Below are 18,015 nucleotides of genomic sequence, written 5' to 3'. Positions count from 1 at the left end.
AAGCGAAAAAGATGCTAACAATGGTGGGTATGGATTATGATACCATCCATGCTTGCCGTAATGATTGTATTCTCTTTCGTCGTGAGCATGGAGATTTGGCTAGTTGTCCAAAGTGTGGGGAACAACGATATAGAGATGACTTGCAAGGTGAGAGGATACCGGTAAAGGTCTTAAGACACTTTCCCATCATTGCAAGAATACAACACATGTTTCGATGCAAATCCATAGCAGAGTTGATGACATGGCATGCATCTCATCGGTCCACTGATCACACATTGAGGATTCCCACAAATTGTGCGGCTTGGAAGCACATAGATAATCAATGGCCGAACTTTGCGAGAGAGCCACGCAACTTACATCTTGGGCTAGCCATGGACAGCATGAATCCTTTCGGGTTATGCTCGACATCTTGGTCGACATGGCCCATAGTCGTGGTGAATTAAAATATCCCACCATGGCTAACAATAAAAAAGGGACACCTCATGCTTGCACTACTTGTGCCAGGAAAGTACAAGGCAAAAAACATGGACGTGTACATGGCACCTTTGATAGAGGAGTTACAGATATTATGGAGAGGAGTGCAGGTCTTTGATATTTCCAGAGCTCCTAGGCATACCAATGATATTTTAGTCAGGGGTATCTTGATGTGGACCATGCATGACTACCCAGGATATGGAGAGTGCGCAGGTACGTGGTTATGTCTTTACATGTACAATGAGGGATTATGCTTTTTTTACTCTCTTTTGCACGCATGTCTTGTACTAACATATTCATGCACGCGTGCAGGGCTTGTTACAAGTGGGTACCATGCTTGTCCTGTTTGTGGACCCGCTCTGAAATCGCTTGCACGCTACTCCAAACACATGAGGAAAAATGTTTATGAAGGTCATGCTCGATACCTTCCGCTCGACCATCTCGCACGTGGAGGTCAGCTTGATCCACCACCATCATATTTGAAAGCAAGTGATTGGATTCAAGCTTGGAGGGAGAATGGAGAGGAACCTCCTCCTGGTATGAAGAGGCTATCGATCTTTCACGAGCTTCCTTATTGGGGTCAGTTACAAATCAATCATCTCTTGGATCCCATGCATATCTTTAAGAATGTGGGGGCTACCATTTGGGCACACTTGGTTGGTTCCAAGGACTCGAGAGGAGTGCGAGAAGACTTGCGTGCTATGAATAGGATGTCTCGTTTGTGGCCCCAAGTGCATGCTTCAGGAAAAGTTGTCCTCCCGAAAGCAACGTGGATCCTCTCTACGAGGGAGGAGGCAGCGATCAAGGCAGACATTGCCTCTTTTCAAACACCGACAGGGTACATGCGTTGCTTGAAAGGAGCATTTTCAAAGGACAATAAGCTTAGTGGCCTCAAGTCCCATGATTGGCACAAGGTCTTACAGGTATTCTAAGTAGAATTAGTGTACCGATAATAGTGATGCATTAGCGTAATTATTATTATGTTATATTGTTGACACGATTTCATTGTTGCTTTGATAGTTCATCCTTCCAATTACAATAAAAGGGTGCTTACAAGAAGATGTTAGAAATGCTATATTCAAGATCTATGGTATTGTGAGGTATGCTTACTATCAATTCGCATTATGTATTTTCTTCATGGACATGTGAAATAGGTGGATATCTCAAATATCTTACATATGCATGGACATGTGAAATAGGTGGATATCTCAAAAAGAGATCTCTATATCGAGCATCGAGAAGGCTAGGGTGGAATCCATCGAAGCCGTATGCTTGCTTGAGAAGCACTTTCCCTCAAGCATTATGACAACTCAAGTCCACTTGCTTGTGCACATAGTTGATGAGGTGGCTATAGCAGGTACCGTTCATAATCGATGGATGTTTTTTCTCGAGCGGTTTATGAAAACTTTAAAGGGGTTTGTAAGACAAAGAGCAAGACCAGAAGCAAGCATGGCAGAGGGATGGCTTGTGCAAGAGTCATTAGTATATATCACAGAGTTTCTTGCATCCACGGATCCTGATATGCCGCAAGCTTGGCACAACAAGGATGATGATCGCATCATTGGCGAGGTCCCCCAAGGAAAAGGGATTGAAAGAAAGATGAGCGAAGAGCAAATGGAGAAATTCAATAAGTTTTGTATCCTCAATAGCCCTGAGATGCAGAAGTGGATTGAGAGATATGAAGTGGCCAAAGCAGAAAGAATAAATGCAAGGACGAGATTCAGAGTAATGTACAGGCGATCACAACCATATCCACGAGATCTGGCTCTTCTCCCTACTCACATGTCACTTGATTGGCTACAACTAGCTATACGTAAAGCCGAACGTGATGGAGAGACAATAAACGAGCGCGAGCGGGAGTTATCATCTGGATGTATGGTGCATGTAAGTTTCTTATCTCTTGATGTAATTAAGTAATTATTTGTGGCAATATATGCTATAAAATAGGTGCATCTTCATTGTTTTAATGATGCTCTTTTACAGTACAAAAAGTACAGTGCATTATGGTCATATGGACGACATTTTCACGTAGAACGCATCGATTCAAAGAGAGTCATGTATGATTGTGGAGTCATGGCTAACTTCACACAAGATAGCCGAGCCAGTGCTTCGGATACCAATCTTCTCTCCTCACAGTTGGGTTATTGTGGAACCATACGCGACATCTATGAAATTGATTTCAGACGATTTACTATTTTCATTCTTGATGTAAAATGGTTTAGAACTACTTACAACGGTCCCCATGCGACTGTGAGAAAAGATGGTAGCGGTCTCTTTGCAATAGACTCCACCAAACATTGGACCGATGAAAGTGATACTTTTGTTCTTCCCGAGCACTGTGAGCAGGTGCATACTAATGATTTAATTAGTCGAAGCTTTCGTTTTTTAAGTCCATTGATATATATATAATTGATGACATTTGGCACGTGATTTTTCATCCTCAATATAGGTGGTTTTTCATGCGGATCGTTCTAATCCAAGATGGTGGTACGTGATCCAAGTTGCACCACGAAGTAAGCAGATTTTTGAAGATCGAGATGTGGATATGGAGATGCCACTACCAATGCCGGATCCAATTGATGAATCTAGCGAAGAAGATGTAGATCACCATATGAGGCAAGAGGAAGATGCGCATAATGACATTGCACGGGAGGAGGATGGAGATCACGATATTGACGAGGAAGACAACAATCGTCAAGATCAATCACCACACTTAAGCTTAATTGAAGAAGATGATCAAATACTTTTAGGTGAACGTACGATGCTAGAGTACGATGATGATATAGGAGATCAACTCGGTATAGAGTTGGAGATAGACTTGCTTGGCGCCTTAGACTTGGCTCAAGATGAAACAATTGATGTAAATGCTCTTATTTAATTTGATTTTTCTCATCTCAAACTTGGACATGAATATATGAGCTTCAAAGGCTTGATGTACATGCTCTCATTTTTTAATTCTCTATGAGCTCAAACATGTATGAAAATTTAAAAAATTTTGTCATTGGAAGAAAATAAATTTTAAGGCTAAAAAAAAAAAAAAACCTCTCTGTAAAACGTCGCTATAATATAGTGTCTCAGTGTCGCTATATAGCAACCTTTAAAAGTCGCTATATAGCGACTTTTACTAACGTCGCTATATAGCGACGCCGCTTAGTAAAAGTCGCTATATAGCGACGATTTACGACACCCGATTTTTATACCGACGATTAATGCTAAGTGGGCGCTAATCGTCGGTACGTAAACGTCGCAATAGGATGCGTGTGTAGTAGTGAAGTTTCCTCCTTTACCACCTTCTTATGGTGACTCTTGATGTTGTAGTGGACCTTCCTATTCCCTTCTTGGAGAATAAGATCACCTGTCTCCCACTTCTGTACTGCCTTCACTTGACGGAGCCAAGGCCTTCCCAAGATCAATGGGTAAGCCCTAGCATTTGGTTTTGTAGGAATAACCTGAAATGTTGTACTAGGTACCAAAATTCCACACACATCCACTGCCAAATTCTTCACAACTCCTAGAGTTTTCACTCTAGTATTATCAGCCAACTTAATGCGATAAGGAGAGTTAAGAGAAGATAACTTCAAATCAGCATCTTTGATTGTCTTTTCACTCATGACATTTATCGATGCACCCCCATCAATGTATGCATTAGAAATAGTCTAGCCATCTATGATGACATCAACAATAGGTACATCACCTCCCACATCTATGTCTACCTTTTGTGCCATAGGTGTCCCATTATCCTTTTTCTTCTTTTTTTTGGACTCCCTATGCTAGCCAATTAACTCCATTCTTCCTAAGTTTTGGAGAGAGTGCCAAAAGCTGCCCAAATGTGATTTTGTAGTCTTCTCTCTAAGGTATGTCAATAGATCATAACTAAGAGTCCCTTGTCCAAGAGGAAAATTAGATTGTCCAATCTTTCTTCGGGATGATTTTTTTTTCTTATGTTTCTATTCTTTCTCTTCCTCCTCTTCCTCGTCACTCCTAGTTTTATGACTTCTTGTCATCAATGGCATCAAAGTTTCTTCCTCATCTTCCTCCTCTGAACATGTATCTTTCTAAGAGTACTACGCTCTTGTCTTATCTTTTTTTCAATTTTGGACATGCGGGATGATAGTGTCCCTTCTCTTGACATTCATAATAGGTAACATTGCTTTTATCCCTAGGCTTATCCTCAGTTTGTGGAGCCCTAGGTGGCTTGGCACTCACTAAGTGCAACTTCAAATCAGCAAATTCTGCCATCAATTGTGCAATATTATGACCCAGTGCGGGAGCAGATACCTGGGATGTTGAGGCTACCTCTACCCGATGTGCCGGAGTCATGACACTTGTAGATGGCTGAAATGTGGACTCAATTTGATGGGCCGCCTCCTTCTTTAAAGCAATGTGAAGAGCCTCTTTGAAATTACTGGGATTTTTGTTTAGAAACTTTCCATGCAAGGTAGAATCCAAACCATAAACAAATTTTCTCTCTTGAGATGTTCCATTGCCCATGAACCTTTAGAATCTCCCGTAGAAGATGAAGAAGACTCAACCATATGCAAAGCAGCTTGTTGGTACTTGATGAAGAAATCCTCATACCTCATAGCGAAGGTCGAAAGTGACTCTCCTTACTTTTGGGAAATCTTCTCCAGCTACAATAATAAGGAATTTGGTGACTCCAATGTCCCAAATCTCTCCTTCATTGCCTCGACCAAGCTTTCCCAATCATCCTTGGTATCTTTTGGCAAGGCCTCGTACCAAGTTAAGGCCACACCCTTCAAGAAATATGGAAGTATCTCAGCACATTCCTTCATAGACTAACCAGTCAAGCGACATGCTCGATTGAATTCCTGAAGGTAACTCCTCGGGTCTTCTCCTTTTGATCCATAGAACACTGGAAGGTCATACATCTTGCACAGAAAATGAGCACAAAGAAGAAAATCTTTGCTTGTAAATAGGATGAGATCATGAGGTTATGATAGGAAAATCCTAGGCAAAACCTACCTAGCATTGTGTGGACAAAAATGTAAATATGTTTTCTACTTGTTGCATGTTAATGGGTAGGTGCATAGCTATGTATATAGCTAGTTGTTGGTGGCATTGGGTTCTGGACACTCCCAAAAGGACTTTACACTGATGTACAGATGGTAGAAACTTCTGTAGGGACTTCTGCGAGATGATGGAAAGGAATGTGATTGTACCAGACATCCAGAGCAAGGGCATCCAGTGTGTGGTCAAGTGAAATGTTTTCGGGGTCTTATGAAGTCAAGTCATGAAGGGTTTTGTAAAACATTTTCCTGAGTCAACATGTTTTTGCATGTTATAAGAATTTGATATGTTCTGATGTCCATGCCAAGGGGCTCTTCATGAGCGTGTACATGGGTGCATACAAGTCTTAAGGTGCATGCTGATATGTGTGAGAATTGAGTGACCAAAAGGTCCAAAATGTGCCTTGGAAGGTATATGCATTTTTTATGGAGAGTGGTTAATTTCACGTGATGATGTGGCTCTAATAAAAAGGCATGCATTATGTGTCTACGTAAAAAAGGAGCTGGAGACTTCTGGAGGATTGAGGGGGAGGTGATCGTGAGCTCGAGGGAGAATCGGGATGACCAAAGAAGGAAAGAAGAGGTGGCAGAGGGGATTCTAGAAGGGGGAGCTCGAAAAGGAGTTTTGAGGCTGTGGGCAGCAGGAGTCAGGTGAAAGGGGGAAAGGAGGATTGTGGCTTGGTGGCCAACTGTGAGCTAGAAGAAGGTAGAAGGGAGTTTCAGGACCAAAGGTGGAGGGTGTATCAGACGGACTCTTGTTGGAAGACTAAAGCCTTAGATGTGGGCTTCCCTTGCTGGTGCTTATTTTTGGTGGACTATTGCTGTGGAGAGCTCTTGAGTTCAGAAGTCTCAATTGAAGGCCTGGAGGTCTATTAGAGGGGCAGAGATCGAAGGGTCACTTGATGGAAGAGGAGAACTGTGAACGACGGAGGTCTATTGATGCTCAGTGGAGGGTGTGAAAAAGGGTCAAGGGGTGGCTGTCGATATGGAAGGAGGGACCTCGTAGTAGAAGGGAGCAAGAACCAGAACCAAAGTAGCTTGCAGGAGAGCCTGGAGTGAGGTTTTTGAGTAGAGAGTGCTAGACTTGCTATGTGGAGGATGTGGACAGCAAGTACTTGGCAAGGAGAGCAATTCCATCATGGGAAGTTGCTAAAATTTGCTGCTCTTGGGTGTTAGGTAAAGTGAACAGTGAGATTTTGCTGAAAATAGGTGCCAGAAGTGAGAAAAGAGCAGGAGGGAGGCAGAGGAATCAGGAAGCAGAGTTGAAATAGAGCCAAGAAGTGTAAAACAGTAGGGTGACCTGAATTTGTGCTAGGTAGGTGGCTGAATTTGGCATGCTAGTGCAGCAAGAAGCAGGGCGACTTCATGAAGAGAGTCCTTGGTCAGTAGCAGGCATAGTAACTACAGCAAAAAGTGAAATCAATTTCAGATTTTTTGTTTTTTGCTATCTGTTGTTTGGATTTGTTGGAATATGATATCTGGAAGGGGAAAAAATGCAAAAAACAAGAGTTTTTCTCTGAATTTTATCAAGAAAAGTATGTGGCTACTGTGTCCTGAGAAGATAGGAGTTGTAGAAGTGAGTTAGCCTCATGAGGATTGCTAAAATCTGTAAAAATAGACCTAATTTGTTGTGTGACAGTTGTGGGCATCAGGGAGAGATGTTTTATAAGGTTTTTTTGTAGAGCAGTAGCAGGAAAAGAAGCAGTTTGGTGAGCTGTCCAAATCTGCAGCAAAGAGATGTTTCTAGTCTTTGAGATGAGCATGGATATGGAAGCAATAATAGTACCAAGAGACTCTCAATACGTGATGGTTAGAAACTCCATCACAGAGGACAGGTGGATACTAATTTTGTAGATCACAGACTAAGCAGCAAGACTAGAGTTTCCTCGCAGCAAATGGCCCAGAGAGTTATTTTATGTCATAGACCTGATACCAGAGCACAAGTTCTACTGAGGCAGTGTGACTCTAGATAGGATTTTTTGTTAGTAAATAGGAAGCTGAGAATTAAAGACATTTTGTATATATTGTTCTGAGTTGAGAAATCTGCAATGTACCTTGTGATAGACATAGATTCAGACATACAGGTTATAGTCTTTGATTGGGTTTTTGAATATGAGGTTATATTTGATGTCAGAGACAGAGATATGTGGTACCTCATATTGAATGTAAATGAGGATGAGTGGAATGATATGGAGATGCCTAGTGACAGTGATTTACCAAAGGATATTTACTGGTTTTGTTTATGTACTGATGAGGAGCTTGATGATGCCATGTCAATAGAGAGAAAGAAAAATAAAGAGTGTGGTTTTATGTATCTGATTCTATAATTTGGTCCATCTATTGGAAGGCTAGAATTTGGTGCAAATATTCATGTTGAAATCCTGTATTCAGAAGTGCATAAGCATATCGGGTCTGTGTTGGCTTATATGAGAGAGGAAGAGCGGAACGATTTGCCTTTACCATCAACAAGACTAGAGTTAGATGATGTGTTTGTTTTGAACTAGAGATAGTGACTTCCAGGGTCTATAGGAAGTCTAGTGCCTCTATTTGGTGCTTTGGGTGAGCAGAAGGAAGATACTGTAGGGAGTACAAAGGCATAGTTTAGCTCTACCGTTTTTTGCAGTCATCTTTTGGTGCCTCCACGGAGGCAGTTCACTTCAATTTACAAGATTGGAGGAGTAGATGTTTTGAGATGTGTTGCAAGCAATGAGGAGAAATCCACACATGAGAGTGATACAGTGTGAGTGGCTCGGGGGGGTCACTATGTATAAACCCTCAATATCACGTGCGTTCAAGGCCTATTTGTAAAATCCCTTATCTATAACTTTTCCATTAATAAAATGTACCCTTTTTCTGTATAAATCTGTAAAATTTTCCCAAAATCATTTAAAAAACTCCCTTATGTAAATTAATTTCTATAAAATTTAGATATTAAAAATATCCTTCTGTTGAACTCACGTGACAGGGTTACATATGATGACTGACCCCCCCGAGGTGAGTGGTGTGGAGAATGTGGTCACAGGAAGGACAGATGCATTGAGGTCCAGCTACGTGTGATCCGACTCCAAGCCAGAGTGCAGAGAGCTCTGAAAGTGCTTGCCCGCAAAAAAAAGAATGCTCTTTGGATGCAGAGTGAGCTTCCTTCAGTAGTGTGTTTGTTTTGTTGCCTTCCAATTTTGTTGTGGTTGAGGAAGCGAGGGTGAGACAGTTGAAAGATTGTGAGGATGGCTCAAGATTTTCCAGAGTTCTGGGGGATGCTGTATGAGAATGCAGTAAGATTCGTGGAGAAGATGGAATTTACAACACTTATGAAAGATAGGGCAACCCCTGAGATTCTATTTCAGATTTTGAATTATTGCTTGCAAGGAGATGCAAAAGCATGGTTGCAGACTCAAGTTGCTACCTTTAGGGCTGCACATCCTTAGCAACAAAATCCAGAGTACACAGTGGTGAGAGCAGCTTTCCTTGTATGGATTGCACAAGCTAGGAGCCCTAATGAAGTCTGGAAAGAGCTATACTCAGTGAGACAGGAGGAAGAACAAGATGTGAATCAGTACATAATCCAGTTTGGGAGATTATGGAGTTTGTGGTGCGAATCTCTTATTCTAGAAGTACCACCTGAAATGATCAAGCATGATCGTTTGATAGTTGGCCTAAAGCTAACACTCAGATTAAAAGTGGAGCTAAAGAATCTGGATAGTTTGAAGATGCTCTTAGAGTGGCCAGGGAGAAAGAATGGAAAGTCCAGAGACTGAGGCAGCTTGGCATGCAAGAGGAGCCTAAGACCCTAGTCAACAGGCCAAAAATGATCAAGGCATATGTAGAGAGAGAGCCGGTGTCTATTCCTGTATAGGATGACTCCCTAAGGAAGGACTTGCATGATGTTGTAGAGCTTATGAAGTCACTCAGTCTAAATTGGATGGAGACTACAGGAAGAGGAAGAGGCCGAGGTGTGCAAAACAACAAGAGAGATGTACAGGCTGGGAATGAAGGAAATACAGCTGGAACAAGTAAAGGACGGGGATACATGAGCAATGTGAAGTGCTAGAATTGTGGAGAGTGGGGACATATCATCCCTCACTATGATAAGCCAGCAAGAGTAGGTGGAGAAGTTTATCCTGTGATGCAGAAGACGAATGATAGGTCAAGAGACTTCAATGTGGAAGTGAAGGATTTGAATCAGCCCTCTACCAGTGGAGTCAAATGGGATGATAAAGGAAAAGGGAAGGCAATCAGCCTAATTAGGGTGGAGACTATTCTAGAGATCATGCCAGTAGCAAAGAGAACAAGGAGTGCAATAGGAGAGAATGAACCTTCTGCAAAAAAAGGGAAGCATGTGGAGTTTGATCTCATCCCTTAGTCTCCTACAAAGAAGAGTCGGAGGCCCAGGAAACATTACAAGACTTTAGATTTGCATATGGGTCAAGGACAAGAGGAATACAAATTGATGAATGATTTGAAGGGGAGGACAGCTAATATAACTTTTGCACAGTTACTTGGATTGTGCCCGAAGCTCAAAAGAGAATGGAAGAAGTTGGCTAATCCCAGGAAAAGTAATGAGCAGGATCCTACAAGAGGAGAGATGGAGATGGAGATGATGTCTATGGAAGATCTTCCAGATTTATGCCCAGCAGTGGATGCATGGTGTGGGGGTATGAGTGTTGGAGAGGCATATGTTGATGGCGGTGCACAGATAAGTGTTATGACTCAGGCATGTGTGGAGAGGTTGGGGCTAAAATTGAATGCTCATTCAGATTTTAGACTCCGATTGGAAAACCATGCGAAGGTGAAGTGTCTGGGTATATGCACGGGAGTAGTAGTGGATGCTTTTGGAGTATCCTATTGCATTAATTGCCACATTATGCCTGTTAGTTTGGGAGCATACCCATTGATTTTGGGCAAACCTTGGATCAAACAGGTAGGAGCAATACAAAATTGGAAGATGGGTACAATTACAATGCATAATAAGAAGGGAAAGGCCAAGAAATTTGATATGAGCAGCAGACGAGAAATGGAAGAAGAACCAGAAGAAACAAGCATGGAGGAGGAGTCAGATATTGAGACTAAAGAAAAAAGTACTACATCTGAGGAGGAGGGCCAAGTATCATTTCTGTTGAAGGAGTCTGATGCATATTTGCAGGCAGCAGAGATACAAGAAGCTAAGGAAGAGAGTAAGCTTGAAGATATGGATATTTTGATGCAACCCCCACCTTCCTAGACAGAACGAGAAGAGATATTGCTGTCCATGCTGAATTTCAGTTTGGAAGAAGTGGAAAAGGAGTATATGGGAGTTATTCATTAGTATCCAAAGTTGTTTATAACCTCACATAAAGAGATCAGGGGTTTCAGATGTGAGCCAATGCACATTGAGCTAAAAGAAGGTAGCAGGCCTGTTTTTCAGAAGTTGAGGACACACAGAGAGCTTTTGCCCATGCTGAGAGAGGAGTTGAATAATCTACTCAAGGCTAGGCTAATATATCCAATGGAGCATTCAAATTGGGGCAGTCCAGTGGTAATCATTCCTAAGCACACAAGAGGATGGAGAATATGTGTTGACTACAAGCCTCTCAATGCAGTAACTAAAAGCAATCATTATCCTCTTCCTTTTATTGATGATATATTGGATAGAGTGGCAGGGTATGAGAAATACAGTGTGTGTAATGGATACTCTAGATATTTCCAGATTTCAATTGTTGAGGAGGATCAAATCAAAACTACATTCATCACACCCTGGGGTTGCTTTTGTTACAGAGTAGTGCCATTTGGATTGAAGAATGCACCGGCATGGTATTAGGAGAATACTGATGAAGTGTTAGCTCCTTTCATTGATAAATTTGTGAGAGCATTTCTGGATGATATATGTGTGTATAGTTCCAAGAGAGAGCATGCATGGAGGTTGGATCAAGTGTTCCATAGAATGGATGAAGCAGGAGGACAATTCAACCCACGGAAATGTCATTTGGGATGCTCCAAAGTGAAGCTATTGGGACATATAGTATCCCAAAATGGCATTGAGCATGATCCACAGAAGGTAAAAGCCCTTATCTTACTTCTAGCTCCCTCTACATCAAAACAGTTGCAGAATTTTATGCAAAAAGTGAAGTATATGACAAGATTCATACATTTAGTCTCTCAGCTGTTGTATCCTTTGCAACAAGCTATGAAAAAAGAACCTCTACAATGGAGTGAGGATTGTGAAGCAGTGTTCAATAGAGTGAAGGAAGTGTTGGGAGAGATTGCTTGTGTGAAAGTTCCAGATTTCTCTCAGACCTTTTATGTGAACCCTTCATTTGGACCTGATGCTGTGGGAGCCATTTTATTGCAGAAAGGGGAGGAGTCCTGGTATATGAGGCCTGTGTATTATGCTAGCAGAGTCAAAACAAAAGCAGAGAGGAGATATATAGCGGCAGAGCTGATTTTGTCAAGCTTGGTGTATGCTTGCAGGAAGTTCAGGGCATATCTGATCTCAAAGCCATTTGTGGTTTTGACTTGCTACTCTTTATTGTCTCAGCTTGTTAATAATTCAACACTTTCTCAAAGCATGATGAAATGGTTAGTTGAGCTACAAGAATATACTTTCTCATTTCTGGTGGAGAGCACTTCCAGAGCCACATTGGCAGATCTGTTAACATCAAAGAGTGTCCCATTTTGGTAAAGGAAGAAGAGAAGAAGATAGATAAAGAGGAGCATGCTATCATTCCAAGAGCATCTATCTTGCATTTTGATGGCTCATACAGGAAGAGTTTACATCAAGCTAATGGAGGCTATGTGATTACTGATTCAGAAGGCAAGCTGATTTAGAAGAAGGGAGTCCATCTGGAAGCCAGAAGTAATAATGAGGCGGAGTATGCAACATTATATGAGGGGTTGCTAAGCTGAAGATTCAGAAGATAATGATCAAGGGAGATTCTCTACTTGTTGTAGAGCAGGTTCTAGGAAGTTGGCAAGCAAGAAACCCAAGGTTGAGAGGGTATCTAGCCAAAGTAAAAAGGCTACTTCAACAATTTACAGCATGGAATATCCAGCATGTGCGAAGGGAGGATAATCAAATGGCACATAAACTGGCTCAGGAGATGAGTGACCAAGATCCAGTGATAGCAAAGCTTGAAGATCCACTGTACAGAGGGAGAGAATTCCTGGCTCAAATAGTGGATTTTTTACTTACTGGACATCTACCTCGGGAGCTTAAGAAGAATCAGAAATATCACTTCATACGAAAGAGCAGACAGTATATGATGATTGATGATGAGATTTACATGAGAGGAGCTAATCAAATCTTGAGAAGAGTGCCCTGGAGAGAAGAAATATATTATATACTGTCATCCAGTCATGAAGGAGCTTGTCAATGACACTATGCTTTTAAGATTACACTGCAGAAAATACTTCTGGAGGGTTATGTGTGGCCTTTAATACAGAAGGATGTGCAACATTGGTGCAGATCCTGCCATGAATGTCAGAGGATGGGAAAAAGAATTCTTAAAATGGAGCCAAGAAATATTATGCTGGTTTATGATATTTTTAAAAGATGGGGGATAGATGTAGTTGATCCTCTACCCAGAACTGCCAGAGGGAAATGTTATATGCTGACTGCAGTAGTATGCTGACTGCAGTGGAGTATTTATCAAAATGGGCAGAGGTGAAGGTAGTAAAGAGAGTGGATAGCAAAGGGGTTGCTGATTTTATATATGAACACATATGCTATAGATTTGGGATTCCCTTGGAGCTACTTTCAGATAGTGGTCCTGGATTCAGAGGAGAAGTGACAGATTATTTATGCAGCAAGCTAAATATAAATCACAAGTATATCACCCCATACTACCCTCGGTGCAATGGATTGAATGAGAATTTTAATGGGGATTTCAAATTGATGATGACTAAGATGACTGGGAGCCACACCAAAAACTAGGATTTGGAGATGAATAGAGTTTTGTGGGCATACAGGGTAGCAGTGAAACATGGCACTCAATTCTCTCCATTTCATTTGGTGTATGGGAAAGAAGCAATTTTGCCATTGGTGGATGTAGAGATAACAGCTTTGAAATTTTTAGTTGAAGAGGGATATGAGCCTGTAGACAGTTACAGGGAGAGATTACTAGCATTGCAGGTAATGTAGTTAGATAGGGATTTGGCTTTTGGGCATTATGCTAGAGTGCAACTGCGGAGGCAAGAATTGGAAAATGTAAAAATCAAGAAAAAAGAAGTCGAAGATGGAGACTTGGTTCTCATATACAATAGAAAATTGGATAGTACATTTCATACTGCATTTCAAACCAAGTGGGAAGGTCCATACAGAGTGGAGAAGAAATTTGAAAATGGAACTTATCAATTGACTGATTTAGATGGTAAAAAACATAAGAAGAGATTCAATGGTGTCCGGTTGAAGAGATACTTTGCACAGTTGATGGTAGCACTGAAAGAAGAAGATCATGAAGATAATGAGCAGTGGCAGAATCAATGGAAGTCAGTGCAAAGTGAAGAAGAAGAAAACTTGGATCTATCATCTCTTTTTGGCTCACTGCTGGACATGAATGTCATAGCAGAAGAAAGGGTTGCTAGAGATTTGTGGACAAAAATGTAAATATGTTTTTTACTTATTGCATGTTGATGGGTAGGTGCATAGCTATGTATATAGCTAGTTGGTGGTGGCATTGAGTTCTGGACACTCCCAAAAGGACTCTACACTCATGTACAGATGGTAGAAACTTCTACAGAGACTTTTGGGAGATGATGGAAAGCAATGTGATTGTACTAGACATCCAGAGCAAGGGCGTCCAGTGTGTGGTCAGGTGAAATGTTTTCGGGGTCTTATGAAGTCAAGTCATGAGGGTTTTTTTTAAACATTTTCCTGAGTCAACAAGTTTTTGCATGTTACAAGAATTTGATATGTTCTGATGTCCATGCCAAGGGGCTCTTCATGAGCGTGTACATGGGTGCATACAAGTCTTAAGGTGCATGTTGATATGTGTGAGAATTGAGTGACCAAAAGGTCCAAAATGTGCCTTGGAAGGTGTATGCATTTTTTATGGAGAGTGGTGAATTTCACGTGATGATGTGGCTCTAATAAAAAGGCATGCATGAGGTGTCTACGTAAAAAAGGAGCTGGAGGCTTCTGGAGGATTGAGGGGGAGGTGATCGTGAGCTTGAGAGAGAATCGGGATGACCGAAGAAGGAAAGAAGAGGTGGCAGAGGGGATTCTGGAAGAGGGAGCTCGAAAAGGACCTATGAGGCGGTGGGCAGCAGGGCTCAGGCGAAATGGGGAAAGGAGGATTGTGGCTTGGTGGCCAACCGTGAGCTAGAAGAAGACAGAAGGGAGTTTCAAGACCAGAGGTGGAGGCAGTATCCGACAGACTCTTGCTGGAAGACTAAAGCCTTGGACGTGGGCTTCCCTTGCTGGTGCTTATTTCTAGTGGACTGTTGCTGTGCTGTGGAGAGCTCTCGGGTTGAAAGGTCACAATTGAAGGCCTGAAGGTCCGTCAAAGGGGCAGAGATCGAAGGGTCACTTGATGGAAGAGGAGAACTGTGAACGAGGGAGGTCTATTGATGCTTGGTGGAGGGCATGAAAAAGGGTCGAGGGGTGGCTACCGATATGGAACGAGGGAGCTCGTAGTGAAGGGAGCAAGAACCAAAACCAGAGCAACTTGCAAGAGAGCTTGGACTGAGGTTTTCGAGCAGAGAGTGCTAGACTTGCAGGGTGGAGGTTGTGGATAGCAAGTACTTGGCAGGGAGAGAAATTCCATCACGGGAAGTTGCTCAAATTTGCTGCTCTTAGGTGTTAGGTAAGGTGAATAGTGAGATTTTGCTGAAAACAGGTGCTAGAAGTGAGAAAAGACTAGGAGGGAGGTAGAGGAATCATGAAGCAGAGTTGAAACAGAGCCAAGAAGTGTAAAACAGCAGGGTGACCTGAATTTTTGCCAGGTAGGTGGCTGAATTTTGCATGTTGGTGAAGCAGGAAGCACGGCGACTTCATGAAGAGAGTCCTTGGTCAGTAGCAGGCATAGGAACTGCAGGAAAAAGTGAAATGGATTTGTCTCTGCTGTGTAGAGATCATATGGAATTGTGTCAATCTCTTATTAGGCCCTGGAATGTCAATCTATAGGTTTAGTCTCTGTTTGGTGCTTTGGATGAGCAAAAGGAAGATACTATAGGGAGTACAAAGGCATAGTTTAGCTCTACCATTTTTTGCAGTCAGCGTCTCCACCAAAAGATGTGACACAAAACTAGCAGTTTGGATTTTTGGTCACATCCCAACCCACAAATTGAAGAAGAGAGAAGAGATTTGGGCATTAGATGAAGCTTAAAGAGACACTCTCTATCTTATCAGATCAAAACAAAGATATAGACATCAAAGGTGAGGTTGTACTCTAGCATTGGAAATAAGAAAGGCTGAGGGGAAGTATTGATTTGAGCTAATCGGTTAGCCCCAAAAGTAAGGGCGAGCCGTTGTTGGAAGAACATCTTTTGACTCAACACAATGTGAACTGATGTGAAAGGTGTGAATGGATAGGGCTGATCTGGCTAAATGGGACGGTTGGGACAAAACATAGATATCAAAAAGACAAAGATTCTGATATAAGATGGAAGAAGGATGAGGAAAAGGAAGCATGAAATTTATTCAAAACATCAAAAGCAAGAAGAGGGGTACAAAGTGAGAGTCTAATGCTCTAGGGAAAAGGAAAAAGATAGGCAAAGCTAGATACAAGTGATGGCATAACTATGAAGGGAAGAACTAGATGATGGAGAGGGAGGAGAGAGGTCTCTTTTATAGAGCAATTCTCACCCTTCTTCACCTTGTTACATTTTTAGCTAGTAGATTCCTTCACCTCCTAGTGGCATAAGGACATGCATCACCATCAAATTGTTGAGATATCGAGCTCCACTCGTGATATGCCAGGGTGACCGTTGTGCATTTATGTCACCGACTTGTTAATTGCAGATGCAGTTGGTACACCGCCCATGAATAATAGCTGGATGATAGCTATCCTTATCTATTCTAGTTCGTGGCTCAGTTAGTATGCCACCTTAGTTAGCTGAGTTTGGTTTGAGACCCACATATAGGGAACTTCTCCTATTTCTTTCTACTAGAGTTCTTTTGGCTTTCACAACTAAGAAGAGGAAAACTATTTTCAGCCTCCACCTTTGTGTTTATTCCCCCATTGTGTATGTGAGAAAGCCGCAAGTGAGACTCCTTCCCTCTCTCCCATTATCTTTACACGGTATCAGAGCCTGGTTCATGGTAAGGAGCTCAAGAAAGCAAACCAAGTTCACGGTGTCCTAGTAAGAGGACCAGTGTTGCTCTCCTTTTTTGAGTTTGGGAGCAAATCTTTGCAGGTAGCACAACTAGAAGTGCAAGAGTGCACTGTCTTATATTGAGACGCCCTTCGTAGTGTGGCGAGAGAGTAGTATATGCTGCGGGAGGGGAAAAAACCCTCAGTGACTTTATTTTTCTGATTTGAGGCCATTTTGAGGCCCATTTTGAAGGCGGAAGTTCTTCGCAGGCACTTAGAAAAAGGCCCTGTTTTTTGTTGTGCGACCACTGCTCTGCAGGTCGGTGAAAAGTTGCCGCAGAAATTGCATCGTATGCCTATGCGCAAAGATATTGGGAGTTGCAAAATCATCCTTGTTGCCTGTTGATGCAAAATCATCACTAGGAAGTGACTGTGTGGTCAAATACCACTTTTGTCAGTTTTGCAAATCTGCCCGTGTGAGGCAAAAGCTGTGTTTTTTGCAGTGACAGAATATTTTGCAGTGTTCTGTAATGGCGTCTGATTCTCTTTCACAGATTGTCACTGAAAATCTTGACAAGAACAACTTCCAGGCATGGAAGTTTAGAATGACAAATTTCCTTATGGGGAAAGGCTATTGGGAGTTCATTATAGGAAATGAAGAAGAACCAGTTCTTCCTAATCTTCCCAATCAACAGGAAATGCAGGCATTTAAAGGATGGCATGAGAGAGCCAGAAAAGTTATGTACTAGCTTTCTATCAGTATTTTGGATTCTATGATTGTGCATATTCAGGATGCAAGTACGCCAAAGGAGGCATGGGATAATTTGGCAAAAATGTACAGCACAAATACGCAAGCCAGGAAAATGCAGCTCAAGAAAGAGTTGCATAATGTGCAGAGAGAAAATATGAGCATCAATGACTACCACATGAAGGTGAACAAAATTGCAGATGCACTTGCTTCCATTGGGTCGCCAGTGGACGATGATGATCTAGTTTCTGTGACCTTGAATGGGTCTAGGAAAGGATTATGCACAGGTCTGGACATCCATTGCCATCCGTGAAAAATTTCTTGGTTTTGAGGAGTTGTTTGCTCTTCTAATTTATGAAGAGCACAGAAATGGTGGTGCATCTTCTTCAGGAGAAACTTCAAAAGAAACTATCTTCTACTCAAATGCTGGAAGAGGTAGAGGCAGAGGTAGAGGAGGCCGATCTGGAGGCCGTGGTAGAAATCGGAATATGCAGCAAACTCAAGAAAACCAGTCCTTTGGAGGAGGATGTGGAGGGGGCTA

At 42.0% G+C, this 18,015-nt stretch overlaps 1 protein-coding gene across 1 annotated transcript; it reads left to right on the top strand.

The window, feature by feature from the left end:
- Window positions 1-11,661: 11,661 nt before the first annotated feature.
- On the top strand, window positions 11,662-14,079 carry LOC147880059 (uncharacterized). Its single transcript, XM_087371649.1, has 6 exons — window positions 11,662-11,843; window positions 11,946-12,053; window positions 12,239-12,288; window positions 13,112-13,301; window positions 13,443-13,605; window positions 13,693-14,079. The coding sequence occupies exons 1-6, from the start codon at window positions 11,662-11,664 to the stop codon at window positions 14,077-14,079; spliced, it is 1,080 nt and encodes a 359-aa protein (XP_087227775.1).
- The last annotated feature ends 3,936 nt before the right edge of the window (window positions 14,080-18,015 follow it).

Source organism: Dipteris shenzhenensis, chromosome 33 (genome assembly GCF_047967505.1).
Source record: "Dipteris shenzhenensis isolate YYH24624 ecotype China chromosome 33, Dip_SZ_1.0, whole genome shotgun sequence".
NCBI lineage: Eukaryota > Viridiplantae > Streptophyta > Polypodiopsida > Gleicheniales > Dipteridaceae > Dipteris > Dipteris shenzhenensis.
This window is presented reverse-complemented; position numbering and strand designations above follow the sequence as displayed.